General features: G+C 32.6%; 2 protein-coding genes across 12 annotated transcripts in view; one reads left to right on the top strand and one right to left on the bottom strand.

Moving 5' to 3' along the window:
• RUNDC3B (RUN domain containing 3B) overlaps positions 1-6,450 on the top strand; it is a 122,348-nt gene extending 115,898 nt beyond the window's left edge. For all 8 annotated transcript variants that reach the window (XM_074367529.1, XM_074367530.1, XM_074367525.1 and 5 more), the window contains one exon: positions 3,329-6,450. In XM_074367529.1, coding sequence (XP_074223630.1) covers positions 3,329-3,474 — 146 coding nt within the window. In that variant the 3' untranslated portion in view covers positions 3,475-6,450. The remainder of the gene's footprint in view (positions 1-3,328) is intronic.
• A 1,667-nt stretch (positions 6,451-8,117) lies between these two features.
• SLC25A40 (solute carrier family 25 member 40) overlaps positions 8,118-20,285 on the bottom strand; it is a 32,950-nt gene continuing 20,782 nt past the window's right edge. For 2 of the 4 annotated variants that reach the window (XM_010946603.3, XM_010946604.3), the window contains exons 6-12: positions 19,379-19,446; positions 17,538-17,662; positions 16,696-16,869; positions 15,184-15,293; positions 12,660-12,741; positions 10,091-10,171; positions 8,118-9,714 (exon numbers count right to left, since the gene is read on the bottom strand). In XM_010946603.3, coding sequence (XP_010944905.1) covers positions 9,602-9,714; positions 10,091-10,171; positions 12,660-12,741; positions 15,184-15,293; positions 16,696-16,869; positions 17,538-17,662; positions 19,379-19,446 — 753 coding nt within the window. In that variant the 3' untranslated portion in view covers positions 8,118-9,601. Of the gene's footprint in view, positions 9,715-10,090; positions 10,172-12,659; positions 12,742-15,183; positions 15,294-16,695; positions 16,870-17,537; positions 17,663-17,981; positions 18,097-19,184; positions 19,447-20,285 lie in introns of all 4 variants that reach the window. The other 2 variants (XM_074367534.1, XM_074367533.1) reach the window with 2 other exon arrangements.

Raw genomic sequence — 20,285 nt, 5'->3', positions numbered from 1 at the left:
ATCGTACACTTCATCCCTAAATACATCAGCATGTATTTCCTGGGGATGAGGATGTTTTCTTACAAAGCCACCAGATTATTTAACATTAGTACAGTATTACCTGATAATTATTGAATATTCTGATGTCTCTGTCCAGTAATATCCTTAAAAGCTTTTTTTTTTTAGGTCCAGGGTCCAGTCAAGGGTTGCACAATGCATTTAGTTTTCAGTATCTTTGGTGTCCTTCCATCTAGCAGAGCACCGCCATCCCTGACCTCTCTTTTTCTCTCACTTGACATTTCTATATTTTAACTGCCCAAACTGTTTTGTTAAATGTCCAAAAATTTAGACTTGTCTGATTGTTCATTATTATCATACTCAGGTTAAACATATTTGGCAAGAATACAACATAAATAATGGCTCTCTTTCAGTGTATCTCCCCAGGAGGTCACTGTCCTTTTTGGACATTGAGAGACTCTTAAAAAGATGGCTCCTATGTCCTTTTGACATTACAGTAGTCTGTCACAGCTTCCTTGCTTTGTGTAAAACTAGATATTCTGGGTTACTTTGGTATATTTCATGCCCACACCCAGAATCAGCTATTTCTCCATGAAGTCTTGTTTCCTTATACTAGAAAATAATGTCAGAGAACATAATCTAGGCCTTTGGGGTACCTACTACTACTGGATTGGTCATTGTTTCTAGCCCTCCTCAGTGGACAGTTAGGGATATTTTTAAACAAAAATATATCTTAAATTTATTTTAATTTATAATTCAAACACAAGATTCAAGGTTTACTTGTACTTGATTTTGTATTTTTATATCTTATGATGAAAATATTGGTTCCTAATTTATAGGAACATAATTACTTATTTGCTTTTTCCTACTATATATATTAATTTCAGACTAACAGTATCTATATTATTACTGTGCTTAAAGCTCATCTCAACTCTGCTCATGTCTACTTCTACATTAATTTCAAACTAACAGTATATTATTACTATGCTTAAAGCTCATCTCAACTCTGCTCATGTCTACTTCTACATTAATTTCAAACTAACAGTATATTATTACTATGCTTAAAGCTCATCTCAACTCTGTTCATGTATACTTTCGTAAGTAACCATTTTTTATTAGTTTTTGCATTATCTTTTCTATTGATCTTTAAAACATATGCAAATTCAGATAATTTCCTGTTCTCCTTTTTTTAGATAAAAAGTAACATACTGTATACCCAGTTTTGCAATTTGCTTTTTCTACTTTTAGCATATCTTGGAAATCACTACACAGCAATACAGAGAGATCTTTCTCATTCTCTTTTACAGCTGCATAGTGCTCTATTGTGTAACTATGTTAGACATTTAGGTTGTTTAGTCTTTTGCAATTACTATGTGATAATGTTTATATTTTAAAAATATGGGTAATCTAAGTATACATTCCCCAGAGAATTGAAAATAGGACTCAAACAGATACTTGTTATGCCAGTGCTCACAGCAGCATTACTTCCAATAGCCAAAAGGTGAAAACAACCCAAATGTCCATACAGATGAATGGAGAAACAAAATGTAGTTACAATGGAATATTACTCAGCCATAGAAAAGCAGTGAAATTCTGACACACACTACAACATGGATGAACCTTTAAAGACATCATGCTAAGTAAAATAAGCCAGACACAAAAGGGCAGATATTGTATGATTCCACTTGTAAGAATGAATCTAGGATGAAATCAGAAAGTAAATTAGAGGTTTCCAGAGACTAGGGGGAAGAGGGGAATGGAGACTTACTGCTTAAATAGGTAGAGTTTTTACTGGGATGAGGAAAATTTTTGGAAATAGTGGTGATGGTTGCACAATACTGTGAATGTAATTAATGCTATTGACTTGTACACTTAGAATGGTTAAAATGGTAAATTGTATATGACATACATATTTACCACAGTAAAGAAAGTGGTTATAAACATATTTTTGTATATGTAATTAGCAGTAAATCTCTTTAAAACATTAGAGGTCAATGATGAATTAGAAATTTGGGAGAGACTATCCAAAGCAGTTGAGTTCCTGGAGCATCTAGCAAGAACTCTAGACCTCATTTTGGCCTGAAATAGGTCTCCAAGCTTAAACATTAAATGGATTCTTGAAACATCTGTATCTTTTGATCCTGACATAACATGATAAACATTTTGAATCTGAATGTAACAATTGCTCTTCCATATTTTTTCCTAACATCATTATATTTTCGTGTATTTTATTAGTAGGCAAAACCATGAAGTTAACATAGTCATCTTTTGGTATCTGTTCTCATTTTACAAAGTAAAGAATAGGCTCAGAGAAGATACCTTTCCCCAGGTCACACAGCTGTAAGGGACACAGGAGCTCTCTTGTGTCCCAGTGCAGTTCTTACTGAAGCATCATTCATTAATTGTATAATTATTTAATGAACATCTACTGTGTGCCAGCACTGGGAATATAATAAAGAACACAACGAATTCCATGCCCTTTCTCAAGTAGTGTATAGTTTAATAAAGGAGAGAGCCCCACAATTACGATACAGTATGACAAGGTGGGTTAAAGTACAGTGGCTGTGAGAACGTTTCAGAGGGGCTGTTTGAAATAACATATAATATTCAGAAACATCTGATACCTGGTTCAGCTTCACACTTCTATAACCACGTGACTAAAACCTAAGCTTTCCATCTTTGGAAAACTGCTGAGACCTAATTAGCCTTTCACAGCCTCCAATCAGCCACTTAGTCTGCACACTGTGTATTGAAATTTTTTCAGCTCTGGAAAGAACTTGTTTTTCCCAGCTGTGAAAACAGATCTGCCATTCCTCTGTCCCAGGCCTACTCAAGTCCGGCACATAACAATATTCCTGATGCACAGTAGATGCTGAATAAATGTCATTCAATAAGTGGATAAAGGCTCCCCAGATCACACCCTCCAATGGACTTAAAGCAGCTCTGCTTCTGCTGCATTCCTTTTCCTATGTATGGATTTCTTGGTTCTGTGGCCTGGGCACTAGTACTGTTACTTTAATTTTTTATTATCCTTATTAGTTGGATATGAACATATTCTCCAAAAAAAGTAAATTTTAATTTTTGCTCCAAAATATATTTCAAACTTCCATATCTAGAACTTTTATGAGAAACACAAATAATCCTCTGTAATATTTTTTTAAGGGTGACATTGAAACTCTGAAAGATCAAACATGCTGACATACGACTTTGATTTTTATAGTTAGATTTGTTTGCAGTATTTCGCAAAGTATGTTTTTAATGATTTTAGGATCTTACTGGTATCATGCTTCAAGGGCAATTAAATATTTGTTATTTTTATCCTAATTTTCAGGTAAAGAAGATACTCCCTCATTGCTTGGTCTTTGTGGGTCTCTAACATCAGTGGCAAGTTACAAATCTCTAACAAGCCTAAAATCTAATGACTACCTTGCAAGTCCTACAACAGAGGTGACAAGTCCAGGCCTAACTCCATCCTGAAAAGTTTTATGTAAAAGCCAAGAGTTTTTATGTTGCAAATGTTCTATTTACATAAGTTTGACTGCTGGGAAAATCTTTGGGATTTTATATTGTTCTGGCACATGTCTAGAATTCTACTGCTTATGTTAGATAATTCAGTCAACTCCATGTGAACTTGAGTGAAAAAAAAATGATCCTGCCATTTTTCATTTTAAAATTCTTATATTTGTCACTGAGGAAGTTTAAAAATGAATAGGCTTTTAAAAAGCTTTCAGACATTCTCTGACAATTCATTGCAAATTGTACATATTTATTATTCAGCTGATTTTCATGTTTAAATGTATCCTAATTGCCAGAGACTTGAGTTCAAGGTTATATTCTAGAGACTCTGGAGCTAAGTATTTCCTTTGCTCTTTTATTCAATGATTAAATTTTCTAAAAATGACTTATTTCACTTTTCATGAATTTCTTCCTAGGTTCTGATGTTTATAAAAAGCCTTGACTCTAATGTGAGGAGAAAGGGTCTCAGCTGCAGCTTCATGGTGGTTTATTTAGTTTTTCTTTAACAGTTATCATTTGGCATTAACTTAACATTCTACTTAACATTTTATAAATTTTGTAGGATGTGCCTGTAGACAGTTACTAAATTTGTTAGGGTCACATGGAACGTATTTTACAGTGTTTTAGGCCGTTTAGGTAAAATGAATGTTTCTTGTCTTTGTTTTCTCAGATTTTCTTAAAAGGTTATCAATTAAAAATAGATCACATTTATGCCTAATAAGTTGGAATCATTTAAAAATGTGTAACAGATGTTGAAAAATATTTTATCTGGAAAGACTTGAAGTTCATTTAAGGATTTGAGAAGCTTTTAAATAAGGATCAGTAGGCTAATCACTGTACTTAACAATCTGTCTGACATCCAGAGCTGTTTGTTCTCCCATGGGTGCAACAGTGAATTGTGTCATAGATGCTTTACAGCTTCTCTCATTAATCAGGCCATAATCTCACTTTAAGGTTGATGTTAATGTTAAAAATTATTGCACTTCTACTGGTAAAAAAGATCATTTTCTTTTTTTAAAAAAAACTATGAGCTGTCTTTTAAATTTTTGCAAATTTTGGAACAACTATACATTTTGTCCCTAAAAATTCCACCATATTGAAAGAGAAAATGTATGAAGTATATTTTCTACAGTAAGTAATATAGGGAAAACATGATCAGTTGTGCCAAAGACGTTTTATACATTGTTTACATGAAGAGGCTACTACAATACTTATTGGGGACTTCATATGCTATTTTTATTTGTTAATAAAACATTACATTCAAACTTAGTAACTTTGACATATAGGAATAACATTCCTCCTAAAATATTTTATTGAGAGGCGACAAGAAGCACTTAACTTATCACAATCATTCTTTGTACTAGAAATGTGGGAGTGTGGTGGTTCTCTGTAATATTTAGATCTTTACTCTTATGAGTTGGAATTTAAGGTAATAAATAGTAACAATGTCATTTCAGGGACAAAGGAGGCCTGGAAGCCCTTAAATCATCTTAGTTGTACCAGAACATATCCAGCTTTATTCCTTTAGCTTAAGGCTTTAGTACCTGTAGTAATGCAATGTTCTTGAGAAATGGTACCTTTATGCTAATTCTGTGTATCTTATTGTGAGTGAGGTATCTAAAGCAATCTTTAATCAGCATGGGGAATGGAAGGAAAGTTTAAATGAGGACAATGGAAACCTTCGGACAAGGGAATGAAAAATGGCTAAGGAAGGGAACTTCAAAAATTTTAGGCTGGCCTTAATCACTATCGCTGCTTTCCTAACTCTTAGAATGTTTAAATGCTTTCATTCATGGTCCACTCTCAGATGACATTTATAATCCTTCAGTAATTAAATGAAATCATTGTTAAATTTTTTCCATACATTTTTATAATATAGAAAGTAAATACAAGATTCCATAACTGATAAAAATTTTCAGATTTGTCTATTGTACACAGTAACTTGTGCATCTTAACCATGCTGCTAGATGCAGATTTAAACATGACATCTGAGGATAATGACTCTTCCTCCTTTCTTGGAGCTCTTGGTATAAAATTCATATGCTAATGTGAATTTAGGTTTCTACACAGCTCATTTCACACTAGTTATAGAAGCAGTTTGTTAATGTTGCATGAGGTATGTCTCAATCTTTAATTTTAGGTGGTAGTTAGTGTTCACTGTTCACATATCCTCCCCTAAGTAGAATGCTGAATTATCTGCTAATATTTCCATGTGTATTTTGTTGCCTTGATGTACTATACTTGTTGCATGTGTATTAAACATTTTGTACCATGCAGTAGTAGTCTTATTTTTCCCTTGACAAAAAGTTAACTTGATTCAAGTTGTATACTGAACTTTTGTTTCAGGAAATGTTGTAAATGTGTATTACTTAACACCTAAACTATTCATATGAATATGGTTTTACAGATCCTCATTTCAACTCATATCAAATTAAATACTTTTTTTTTTAATGACATGATATGCTTTAGGATCAGCATCATCTGTGGAAGTGGTACAGTAGTGGTTTTGGCAGTATTCTGATTTACTTACATAACAACCATGTTTGGTTTCTCACTGGTGAAATGGAAGCATGACCATCTTCTCAGCACCTATGTGATGGCATCAGGATGACGTCAGCATTAAATGAAATTATATGTATAAATTCTTAAGCAGTAAATACCAAATGCAAGCTACTGCTAATTAAGATGGACAGAAACCTTAAAAAACGCAAGTACACTAAGCTTGTTTTTATTTAAGTCATCTTTATTAGATTTATATACAAGTTATGAAGTGATTAAAAAATGTGTCTCAGATTCACCACTTATGGAAATTCTTTGTTAAATTTCCTATCAGGGGTTAAAATTTCCAGTTTTGATAAACTAATACATTGGATTGCCTCTGAAATGTCACATGACTGCTTTGAACATCAGAGTTCTAATTTTTTTTAATTAGTCCACTTCGCTCTTCTGTAAGCAAAGCAGCTACTTATATTTAGCTTTAGCATTTGTTCTTTTTCACTGACTGGAAGGGGAAGATAAAATTATATAACTGTCACTGTGGTACCTTTTAAAAATATATTTCAGTCCAAACCAAAACTTTTCATTGTTTTCAAATAGGTCACTTCTTATTGTAAGTCCCATTTTCCATACTGGCAGTTATTTTTTCTAAAACCCAACTCTGAAACACAGCTAAAAGCAGTTTCACTACACAACACTTGGCCTTAATACGTAACACATTCTGATGTTTTCTTTTCTATGCTATGCTAAAACTATGCTATCATATTTTCTTTCAGTGAAAAACACACACACACACAAAACACAAAACCACCACCAAAATAACTGATCTTGGGGGAAGAAACAAACACCACAACACAACTCTTTAACGTTTACAGCTGTGCCAAAATACTTCCTTGGTTTTCTCTTGCCTTCTTGTTCCCCCTTTGGCACACAAGGCCTCTTGGACCATTTCCAGTCTGCTCTCTGACCTCATACTCAAACTCTTTGTTCAGGCCACTGGGACTGATCGAGACGCTCAACCTTCAGGTATGTTTAATTGGATCATAATTCAGGTATGTCTTAATCTTAGAAGTATTTCCTGACCAATCCATCGCTACCCCCAGGCTGAGGGGAGAACTCTTCAGCTTTTCCATTACTCCTTTTGCATACTTCTAAACAATCACAGCTGAATCCTCGAGGCCAGTGCCAGTATCTGAAATGTCTTATCTCCAGTGTTTTTTATAAGGCCTACCACATAAAAGGTCTCAGTAAGTGCTGAGTGATAGATTAAAACATAAGAGTAGTAATTTATTTTAAAAGTTCATTTTGGAAAAAAATTCACAAGTGATACACTATACTTTCCCACATCCCTGGAATTTGTGCCCCAGCAAAAAAGAGGGAAGAATTTAGAGTCAAATGTGGTTAAGTAAACATAATGAATAATTTTCCTAGAAATAGAAGAAAAAATTAAATTCTGTATTACTTTTTAAAAAAGTCAAATGGGTATTATATGAAAAGTAGCAAATATGTAATACTTGAATAAGACATTTCTTCTTAAAAAACTTACACATAAGAAATTAAATGTGTATGTTAGAAAATTTAACATTAACAGAATGAAACTTTTCGCTTTCAGAAGTATTACCAAGAACACAATTTGTAGGCAAGGCTTTTTCAGTTGCCACTATTAATGCTTCTTTATCACTTAAGTATAGAGGAAGCTTCAGTTCAGCCTTCTTTTCATCCAGATTACACTGTGTGTGATGCATGTTAGAAAAAATGTAGGGAATTTGATTTAAGTTATTCCAGTCATACAGGAAGAATTTTCGACAACTGCAGTCAGTATTGGGGTGGGGGAAAGATGAAAATTCCCCATCTGGTATGTATAAGTGACATTTAAGTTGAAATATGTGACTGTTTTTTGAGAGCAGTATTCAAAATCTGAATTTTTCTGCCTTTTTCTACCAGTTATCAAAAAGAAGCATAGGAGAACCAAGGTAAATTTAAACTTAATATTGTTAAACAGCAGTGTTCAAGGTAAACTTTTGTGCATGTGTAATATGTATATATGTGTGTATAATATAGCATTAACACTAATTTTATATGAAAATATTTAACTAGTAGCACAGTGATGATTTTAAGAAAGCATGAAATATTTTAATGAAAATATGGCAAAGTTATAAATATTTACATTTTATGAATATATATGTTGCAAATTATTTAAGTTAAATTATTTAGTTGAGGTAAATTAACACAGGATAAAATGAACACAGAAGGTTAAATACAAACCCTAAATAGTTTATCTGTGGTGAAACATATAAACAGTTTTCTACTACAATAGAAAATATATTAATTCCTCTATCAACACTAAAGATTTGTCACTTAAACATAATACTCTATTTTAGGGAGAAATGCTTCACATTTCATAAAATACACCAGACTGCAATAAAGTGCTTCTTCTGATAGGATACAGATCCTGAGAAGATCAAAAAAAATATTAAAAAAGGATATTGTTTCTTGTCTTGCCATCATATCCTTGTCATTTCATTTCTACATTCATAAACTAAATCACTTAGGCATGAGCCTCCAGTGACTGAAAACTCTTTCTTCAAGGAAACTGCTGCCTGTTTATTTCTTGGTCCAGCATACTAATGTGAGATGTGTAAAATCAGGGGACATTTTGGAAATATTTTGTGTTTGATACTGTATTAATAATTTCAATTTTGTTAGAACAAGCCAATAAAGTCGCCTAGAGAACTCTGCGAACAGTGATACTTGAATTACAAGATGGTGAAGCCAGAGGCCTTTCCTGTGCTGAAACATCATTTTTACTAGTGTAAATACAGTGTGGTTTTCCACTGCACACCCAAGTTTGAGTGAAATGAACATTTACTACAATCAGTAAAGCCTCCCTCTCTCACACAGGAACAGTAGATAATTCAGAGTCTTTAGTCACCAAAAATAGCAGCACTGATATTATGCAAATTATATTTTGGTTCATGAAGATAAAATAGCTATACCTTTAATCGGAGAAATCCTAATGCACATGAGGCCTTAAAGCAGCAACAGGGTTTTTAAAAAAGACCAAAAACCCAAATGCATTTGAATTAAATAAAATGGTAATATCTGGTAAATGTGAATAATGTTATTAACAGACAGCCTTCCATTATCTACTTTGCTGAAACACTTAAATATCTATGTCTGTGATTTAAATTGTATAAAAGACTTGGGAATTTTTCTTCTAGACTACGTCATTCAGCACATAATTCAAAATGTTCTCATGTATCTGACACACTCCCAATAGGATTAAGTTACACTAGAATCTATATCAAATTCTTAGAGATAACTGCTTCAGTGCTAAGGAATAACTTTTCTTTTTACAAGAATGCTCAATGGTTGTGATTCTGGAATATCTTTTTCAATAGCTCAGAAATTAGGATAACAAAATTTATTTTAAAATTAGGATTATGATTTAAAGTCAAAGTAGAAATTTACTATTCATTTAAATTACAGATAAAGATATAAAATCACTGTAAGATATGGTGAAAAAGCTCTTGCCTAAGAGTCTCCATCTTATAATTTGGTCATAGTTTTACTTCAGGTTGAAACAACATCACTAGTATTGCTGTCTCCGAGCATTTTGTTTCTGGAAAAAAGCCTTTCCAAATTCATATGTACTGATCATAATAGCACAAGCAGGAGCAATTTTAATTAAACGAGGAATTAGGCCTGAAAAGAGAATAGAAACAAAATCAGAACAAATTTTACCTTATTTTTAAAAATGTAATTTATTTGGTTTCATTCTAATAGTTATCAAATTAAGTGATCAAATACTGTCCCATAAACTGGAGTCAAAGAACAAGCCAAACTACTCACTCCCCACCTCCTCACTTTAATTTCATGTTACTTTATATAGAAATATCTTATGAATAGTAAATATATTGTTATGTTACATTTTTAAACTTACAGCAGAGATATTTAAGAAGAAATAGTAAATGTGGAATGTTTTCAGTAGTTTCCTGCTGAAAGGTAATTTAGACAGGTGGTAGATTTAAAATAAAAGTAAACATTTTAGTCAACCGTTTGATAAAGGCAATATTTTTACCTGTAAATAATCCAGAAAATCCATTCTTAGCAACAATGTTCTTCATTATAGTCCAGGTTGACATTTGCAAAGGCATAGAAACTAAATGCCAAAATAAAGGAACACTGTTTTATAAATCACCACTTAATTTCTAACCCAGATAATACACATAAAATAGTGTTTATGGCCTTTGGGGTATATCATTTCATTGTAATAAGAAAAGATCTCTTTACATAAAGAGCTGTTTTTAAATCTTATTTTTAATAGTTGGAGTCATTAGAAAGAAAAATTAGAAAAAGCTGTATGTTTAAAGGTACACAGGTCCAGATTCAATCAAGGAGGAACATACAAAAGGCTTCTCCTGAATTGATAGTTTGTTTCTTAAGCATAGTGGTGTCTATCCTTTATACTTTTCTCCACATCTTAAAAATCTTTCATAATGAAAATTTTAAAAGATGTGTAGGAATCTTCATGGGGTTCCCAAAGCCAAAGTAAAGCCCTGATAACCATTTTTCATTAAATTTTCATTGCACACATTTAAAAAAATTTTTTTTCCAAAAAGAGTTTCTGAGGAAAATAGCTCATTCTCCCTAGTGAGGTCCTACTTTATCATAACCTTTATGAATAGATGTGCCAATCTCGAAATAGGTAAGTCCTTTCTCCTCCAAAGGGCAGATTTATCCTTTAATAGTAACATCTCAATTATTTGCAACTACTCAGATATCTGAAATATATCTGAAAATAAGAAACTAACATATATATATTTAAAAATAGCAAAAGTGGATGTCACTGAAGTTCAAACATAAAGATCATGGATGAGCTGTTCATACACAGAGTTCGCTTACCTTCTTTTACACAATGATTCTAAGCAGCTGGCTTAGTCTATAGTCTACTAGATGCAATAAGTGAAAAAAAAAGTCTGCTAAGAAGCAGGCATACTGCCATGTGAACACTGTGACAGCTGACATGCTGAAGATTTCAGAGTCTCGGTTTGAGACCAGTGCATAATGGGCAAACACTCCTATGTTATTCTCACTAGCTTCTGAGAGCTGCATTCATGAAACTCTACAGTAGTGAATGTGTACAATGATGATAACTCTTGAGTCATTAAGAAAGATTAGAGTATGTATTATTAAGCATAACTAGGGAAAAAGGGAAAGATTAAAGAAAGATGTCTTTCAAAAGTGGCTTTTTTTAGGGGGAGAGGGTATAGCTCAAGTGATAAAGTGCATGGGTCCTGAGTTCAATCTCCAGTACCTCCTTTAAAAATAAATAAATAAACCTAACAAATTCCCACCCCCCAGAAAACAAAACAAAAAAATTTTTAAATAAAAAAAAATTTTAAGTAGCTTTTTAGAATTTGCTACTTAATGGAGAGAACCTCATCATCTCAGATTTCTTTTGTATAAAATACCAGACTCTCTGACTACTATAAAGTTCCATGAGGCCTTGTGATTTATTTAAGAAGCTATACTATCAATATAAATAGTGTAAGTATGAATATAACAATTACAGCAACCCAACAGAGAAGACACATTTTAAAACCAAGACCGAAGTATTTAGAGTGAAATTTAACTTTCTAAAGAAAGTCAATGACAAAAACTTTATACCACAAGTTGGTAACTTATACTTCATGTTTAAATTATTTCATTTAAATTTAGAAAATAACTGGTGAAATAAAGGAGGCCCAGTAGCTGGGTATTTCTAATCTTATAGAGCTCAAGCCATATACTGGTCTCTATTTTAATAGCAGGGTGAAATTAATGTAAAAGAAAATGAACAGAAAGCATTATCAACTGAAGGTGAGCAATGGCAGAGCTTTAAGAACCTCGAGCCTGACTAAAGGTCCAGCATCAAAGAGCTATTCCTACAGGTGATAAGCAACTTCATACACTGTAAGAAAACATTGCTTGGATTAAATATTTCAGGCATAGACAACAATAAAATAAACACTCACTCACTAACCATCCAAATTTTTCAAATCCTAACAACTGTATTTTTCAGGTACAATTGAAGCCCCACTTCCAATGGGTTTACTACCCTTTCTATGATGATAAAGACAGAGAGGATCTAGTAGGAGCAACTAGGAGTACACTTTCGTTCTAGAAGAAATTACGGGTTATAACGAATTAAAACTAGATGGGATAATAGGCAGAAAAAAACACGTCAAAAGAAGGGAAGCTAAAAAATAAACAGAAAAAAAAAGAAGAAAATGTATATGCATACTAATGAAACAAAACACACCAAGTGAGAAAGGTCTCCCAGTAATTTCCTGTCCTTCACCCTAATTTGCCTAGATTTATCTGAAAGAATACTTACATAATTTTATCTTCTATACAGCAGGTATGAGACTTAACTGATGCCAGGCAAAATACGTAGACTTTAAGATTCTTAAATTTTTGGCTTAGGTTTAGAGTGTTTTTTTCTGAGTATTCCATTCTAAAAGTGTATTCATTAGAGTAAAGAGTAAGGCAATAAAGGAAAAAAATCTTGTTTTAACCTATTTTAGATATTCCTAACTTAGTTATCTGGAAAGAAAAACAAAAATTTTCATGGCATCTTAAAAATGTTTTAAATTAGTTAAACTTACTTTTACGACTTTCATATATCCAGAGTTGTGTCTGCTTTTGTGTTTTTACCACATCAAATGGCAAAGTTACAACAGCTGCAAACTAATAAAAAAGTTAAATTGATTAATTTAAATCCATTTAAAATTTTTTCCTAAAATATTTTTATATTCTTCTAATTACCACATTACTTAAGTACAGTAATAAAAACCATAACTAAAGTGAAATTGAAAATGTATTTAAAGAGAAGCTTCTTCTTTTTTTTTTTTTTTTTTTTTTTAAAGAAAACAGGTATGTCTTATGTAGTCCTTTGCAAATTCAGGAGGAAATGAATAGTCTCAGAAACGTTCTCCTGTTTTCCTGAGGTCACACAACTACTGGTGGTAAGACTCAGAATTCCATTCAAACCTCTGACTTCAAAACCAGTATTCACAATTTCTGAAGCTCCTGTGTATTCTATCATTCCTTTATGACATATGAAGGTATAATACATATTTTAAAGCAGAAATTCTCAAGTATCTAGTAAGCATTTAAATTGTTCCAACAAATGGTTCAAAAATAAGTAGAATTAAAAAATTAAATTTAAATAAAATGGACTTTGCACTTTCAGTTCTATATACCTTTTCTTTATGGGTTTCAACATATTTATCAAAGGTAGTTATAATAGCTGACAAATCACATTTTTGAAAACTTATCTCAAAATGAATCAATTTAACAGTTATTTACATAATTCCCTAATTAAGCAAGGAAGGTTTCTTGAAAGAATAAACTCCCTTCAGAATGTCTCTTAATATTTGATATGAGTCATGCAAATTAAATCCTGGTCTCTATTTTTTGCTTCCCAACTCACATTTGGCCAATATGCTCATAAAATACCCCTTATTATTTTATTTCTGACTATGTTGACTTAAAGTCTTGAAATGAAATCAGTTTCAAAGATCTCAGGTAAGATAGAATCAATGATCATTTCTCCATCTCCACAATCTAACACGTACAGTTGTCCCTTAATACCTAGGGGTATTGGTTCCAGGACCCCTACAGATACCGACATTCACAGATGCTTAAGCCCCTTATATAAAAAGGCACAGTATAGTAGTTGGCCCTCCTTATCTGCAGGTTCCATATCCATGAATTCAACAACCAGGGAAAAAATTGGTTGAATCTGCAGATGGAGAACCCGCAGATTGACGGGTCTGACAGTATGAAAGGTGGCAACAATGCTGTATAAGCCTGACACCTAAAATGATACGGTTTAAGCTACTCTGTTTTCTGATAGAAAACCTGGACACTCCCACTGATGTGCTTTTTCTGTTGCATAGACAATTTTTTATTTGAAAACAGTCAAAAGGCAGCAATATTTTCTAGATCATTAAAAACATTTCAATAAACTTTCTATGTTAGACAGAAGTAGTAAAATAGAGAATGTTCATTCATATTACTAGAAAGCTGGTATAACATCCGGTAGCCACTGATCACTTTTTTTTAGACATTAAGCATGAAGTACAGAATTGATTCTCTACTTCTAACTGTTATGAATCTCTAAATACAAGTAGTACTTGTCTTTCTTCATCCATGCTGGATTAAGATATAAGTGAAATACAATTAAATTATTTTAAATCACCTCACAAGTAAGAGATAATGAAAAGATTTTGCTGGTATTGTAACGAGTTACATTGCTAAAAAGAACTGCTCTTTTGCCTCAATAGGTTATACCCCACTAAACTTAATCTGACAGATCTCAGACCAGGGAACATTCACATATGAGTTTTGAACTCAATTACAGTGGCTTCTTTAGCCTAGGTTTTCTGATGTAGTTACTCCAATATTTTTCTTCACTATGCTCCTTCATTCTTGTTTCATTTGGTTCCAATGTCAGCTCCTCAACTATATCATCACAAATTCATTTTGTAGGTATGTGGGTATAAGAAAACTCTTTGTAGCCAAGATCATGATGATATGAATTTGCACAAGGAAGTCCACTACATGACTTTTCATATGTGGAAGGTTGGGAAATGGTGAACTCTCTACTACCCAAAGATGGTCATTTGAAATTCCTCCCTTCTGATTATAATTTTTATTTAAATTATTTTAAGAAGTACTCAGTCAAAATGTTCACAAAGAAACAGGAATTAGCAGTAGAGGATGAAATTACTTCTATTAATCTGAATATACATATGTGATGACATTCTATGAAATATTACCTAACCAGATCTACTGGCATTTAATGACCAAACTGCCAAATACATTGTAAATAATAAAGCACTATTTTAAAACTCATTATTATCATAACTGTAATGATCTAACAAATCAAAAAGTTTTTCATAAAAATATATTTGTAATGTAATAAACAGATATAAAAGCATCTTAAATTACTTTAATGACTAATAATTTGTCAAAATAGGACATTAAATAATTAGAAAATTTTTAAAGCAGTGCAGCCCCAAAGTGCAGTATCAATAGATATGAAATGCTTCATAATATTCTGTTCTTTTTTAGTAAGACAACTATCATTATTCTGGAATATTAATGACAAAAGAATAAACTTACAGAACCAGATAGTGCCCCTGAAGTAAAGTTGATCATAAATGTTGGTTCATGTAAACCAGATTTTGCACACAACCATTTCTTTAAAACTTCATAGTTATACCAGTACATTGCTATAAAAACAGAGAATAAAATGAACACATATTTAGGAATGAAATATAAACTTTAAAGAAAATATCTGAGGTTATATATTAAAGGAGGACAGATTCTAGCCTTCACACCTTGCTTTCTGCTTAGACTCATAAATGATAAAAATTAAGTAGTGATCACCACTGGGGATGTGACAACGGAGATGGATATACGTGGTTTCATGACTTTAAAAACTGCAATACTGTAATTCATATATTGAAGTGGTAACTTCACAGATGTTCATTTTATTAGTACATTTCATAATTTACATCTATGTTACTTTTTAGATATCAAATATGTAAGTACAATTTTTTAAAAAAGAATTAGTTTAGGAATCCATGATGTTTCTAACAGCATAACTGAACACAAAAGGTTAAAGAAAAATACTAATGGGAAGGAAAAGATAAAAGAGATGTGAATGAGAGTCCAAGAAAAGGAATAACTCAAAGGGAAAAAGAAAGAGGAATACAAAGGTTCTTAATAATTATTTCTTCCAGGTTTTAAATGGAAAATTCTGAGATTTACAAGAGAAATACTATTGAAGTATGCACGTTATACAAGTTATTTGTTAGTTTTGCATTTCTTTTTCATGATTTTCTCCCTTTTCATAATTCAGTGATTAGCACAATTTCCTATTTGATTTATAGTGCTTTATAGGTCACTCATTTTTTTTTAATTGAAGTATAGTTGATTTACTATGTTGTGTCAGTTTCAGGTGTACAGCAAAATGACTCAGTTTTTATATATATATGTATTATATACATTTATATATACCTTTAAATATATTAATATATATTAAATATTAAAATATATATTTTAAATATTCTTTTCCATTATAGGCTATTACAAGATAGTGAATATAGTTCCCTGTGCTATATAGTAGGTCCTTGTTTTTAATCTATTGTGTTATCTGTTAATCCCAAACTCCTAATTTATCATTCTCCTACCCATTTTCCCTTTGGTAACCACAAGTTTGTTTTCTATGTACAGGACACTCATTTAATGGAGGAGATTTTTATCTTTAATTGAAAAAAGTAGGAGTCAATATAATTCACAGGTGGTCTTAAACGTATAATATCTTGATTTGTAGTACTTTAGTTATTTTACTAATTATAACCTATTTAGAATAATTTTAAAGGTAGTTTGAACTATCTAAATATGAATACACACACCAATTAATGTTTAAAAAGAAATTAAACACAGAGAAAACTGGGCTTGAATTAGAAACTATTCAATCAATAAAGACTAAACAATATCTGAGAGCCCAACACTAAACTAGGAGTGTGTGGTCATTAAAGAAGATAACTTACCAATAGCTTTAAAGGGTTTAACATTTAGCTGATTTAAAAGTGATATATAAGCAGATATTAGTAAGATAAATCCTACCTGAGAATGGGACATCTCTAAGAACAGTAGGAGCCCAGCCCCTCCAGAGGGAAGTCCAACCGTCTTCAGAAACTTTCTTCCTGACAAATTGATGCAGTTCCTCAGAAGAAAACTTCTTAGACTGCATCTTGGTTCTAATCAATTCTAGAGGACTTATTACAGTTACTGCACCAACTATACAAACAAGCAAATATAAGAAAACAAAAACAAAGTCATGTACGATGAAAACACACATGCAAAAATGAATATTTCATGCATTTTATATTTTAAACTTTTATTCTGAAATGTCTGCAAATCTTAAAATCAAGAATCTAATGATGCCAACGTATTGGCATAGATTTTTTTTCCTTAATAAAATTATTTCACATACTCTACTCTTTTAGGTTTTAACTCTTTCAGAAGCAGTTCCAGGAATATTATACACCAACTAGGACTACTACAAACCTCACTTCCACTGCACAAAGAAGAATGTCCTATTGTACAGAGGCAAATCTGCTGCTGATTCAACTCTGCATCTCAAAGTCTCTAAGGAAAATTATTAAAGACTTTGGCATCAATTTGACATCAATCGGATGTCATCCTAAAATCTAGAATATGAAGTCTACTACCTCAAATTTAAAATCTCTGTCCAAGATTTGACAGGCATAGGCTGATACCATCTCATTCTGATGGCAATCATCATATGATATGACTTCTAGAGTATTAACAAATTAGTACAAAGTACAGTGCAAAATATATCTTCACCAATACTCTATATTTTAAATAAATTCTTTATGAATGTCAAGATTTAAAAAGAAGCTTTAAACAAATCAAAGTGGAAATATAGTAAACTTATTACTCACATCTGGCCATAATTCCAGCAACAATTGGTATGCAGCTTTCATTTTCTCCTAATTTAGATCTCAGAAGAGCTGTTAATTGATCATAGCAGGTAAAATAAATAACTGTGGCAGGAACAGCCATCACTCTGTTAGAAACACAAACAAAAAGATTTAGAAAAAATTATCAAAGGGCTTAAATGTATTCTTAAATTACTATTAAATATAAGCTAAACTCCTCCTATTTTATATAAGCTGAAAACCATAGCAAATCAGCCATGAAATCAATTTTTCTTTTATTTTAAAAATTGTCAAGTGTTTAACTTGGTAGGCATTCAAAAAGATGTAAAATAGGTTTCTGCTCTCCAGAGGTTTACATTCGAGTTGAGAAGACAAGTTACAGAGCACCTGGTCAGGTCATAAATAGGAAAAGACAAATGAAGATACTTCTCAATCTCCTTGACTTACTCTGTCTGTTTCTGGTCTCCCAGATCTTCCTTCCCAACTACATTTACCATAACGTGAAGTATAAAGTACAAGCACAATTGTAAAATACTTTTGAAGTATGGATCATATATCATACCTGTTTATAAGTGAAAATAAATTGCAATTAATGTCATCAGAATCATATAATACTAGAGTTTTGAGGAAATTCCAATAACATATTCTTTCAAATGAAAATATCAAGACGATATTATTAATTAAACACAAAGTTGCAGGTACTGTCTTGTCATAAGTACTAAAGCAACAAGAAACCAGTCTGTGTTTATGGTCTAACCAAAAGACACTGACAGACCACATGTGGGAATGACTAATGTTCTACAGTGAAGTGTGATGATGAGAATTTAGGAATAGGACTGACTGCTGCTCTTCGATCTGCCACTAACCTTAGGCACTATTTAGAATATGTGCTCAAAGCAGACTAATTTGCTCCATAAAATGATAAACTAGAAAGAAACAAGGCAGAGAAAGGCAACGTATTACTTGGGATTTTTACATTCAGCCCTAATAGCTTCTATTAATTCATACATAATAGCTAGTTAGTAGAAAATTAAAATTATCTGGGAGGTATACGTATCATTATACCTTATTTTAGTAAATTATTTTAGTAAAATAAAAAGTCAAATGGACATCAAATTCTTAATTTCTGAACATGAAAAAAAAAATATGCTCGTGCATTAAAGACTTAACACAGCAGGCCTGGTTGCTCAAATCTTCTATATCTTCAAGAGGGCCTATTTGCATGCTTGACCTCTGGTCATCTCTAAGGAGTTTAGCCCTTGGAATATTCCCTATAATAAGGTTTATCTATATGTCTGGAGCCTTAAAACAACTTGTCTAAGTTGATTTGTTCAAATGTGATTTTTGGTAAACATCTGCTTTTCTTTTGGGGGTTTGGAGTTTTGGTGATCACAGCTGGTCATAAACACTGCACCAACGTCATCAACCCCCAATATAAGCCCTGGACTCTGAGATTCCAGTGCTCTGAAAGGGGGACACGGCGCGTCCTGCTGCAGTTCAGTGCTCGGAGAACAAGCGCATGCTCTGCGATGTCGTGAGGGTGAACTCTGGATCTCAGGATGCCTACGCCTGCTCAACTGTTGTGCCTTTCCCCCTACTGATTCTGCTCTGTGTCCTCCTGCTGTAATAAACCACAGACGTGAGTATAACCTTCTTTAGGTCCTGTGAGTCCTTCCAGCAAGTCATCAAATGTGTGGGTAGTTGAGAGATTCACAAAACAATGTTCTAGGAAATGAAAAAGTTCTAATATTAAAAATGCATGATTTTGTCCAAACAAGCTGATTATAAGGCAAAACAAAACCACCACCACCATTTAGTAAGAAAAATATTAAATTTCAACTTACAAGGTGGGAGGAAGGCCACTCCACAAGGATTTAATGCCCTCATTTCGAATGATTTTCAAAAAGGCATCCTAAAATTATAATAGAAAAGTGGTCAAAATATATACCCAAAAAAGTTTATAGTGGTATTTTATTGGTAATTTGTTTCTTTTAAGCATTTATTTCTAGAATATAAGCTTCTCACAGATTTATGTATGTCCATTCTTTAAAAAGAAAAAAAGGAATTTCCCTCAACTTTCAAGCACAAGTAAAGCATTTCTGGATGATACTTCCTACTTACTGAATAAAAGGTGTATTACTCAGCTTTGGACTGTCCTACTTACGACTTAGAAGCATGTTTTTCAAAGATTATTATAAAAAGGAAGTGGAGGAATGGCAGAGAATTGGTTAGCTTTAACTCTCCTGACCAATTATGAAATCTGAGAAAATATTATTTAAACCTAATATCTGAATCTCTGGAGAAGAACTTAAAGCCAGCTAGAGCGAAGTTTACTGTTAAAAGACAAAGTGCAATGAGTGAGATTTGCTAATTTACAGCATTTTGCCTAGTGGGAGTTGCAAGGAAAAGCACATTTACTTGCTTGAGATGGCAAAGACAGAGTTCAGGCTGGTAGGCTAATCAGAAAGTTAGGGGGGAAATCCTGGGGAAAAGGCAACAGAGGACATAAGCCCTCAAATTTGCAGACAAAATCTGCCACAAAACATGGCTCACCACGAAATTATGCAACCCCAGGAGGAGTAAACAAAGTTCTGGCAACAACAAGCAAACAAAAACACCCAGCAGCTAAAGGCTGGGCGGGAATTTCAGGTACAGCCCACCAAAGGTGAGTGGTGAAGTTTGAATCCAGCCAAACTTAACTGCCTTCTAGAACAAAACTGACCCTTCAAAAGAAAAGAAAAAAAAAAATCC

The sequence above is a fragment of the Camelus bactrianus genome, chromosome 7 (assembly GCF_048773025.1).
Source record: "Camelus bactrianus isolate YW-2024 breed Bactrian camel chromosome 7, ASM4877302v1, whole genome shotgun sequence".
Classification (NCBI taxonomy): domain Eukaryota; kingdom Metazoa; phylum Chordata; class Mammalia; order Artiodactyla; family Camelidae; genus Camelus; species Camelus bactrianus.
The sequence above is the reverse complement of the archived record's forward strand: the minus strand, read 5'-3'. Positions and strand labels throughout refer to the sequence as shown.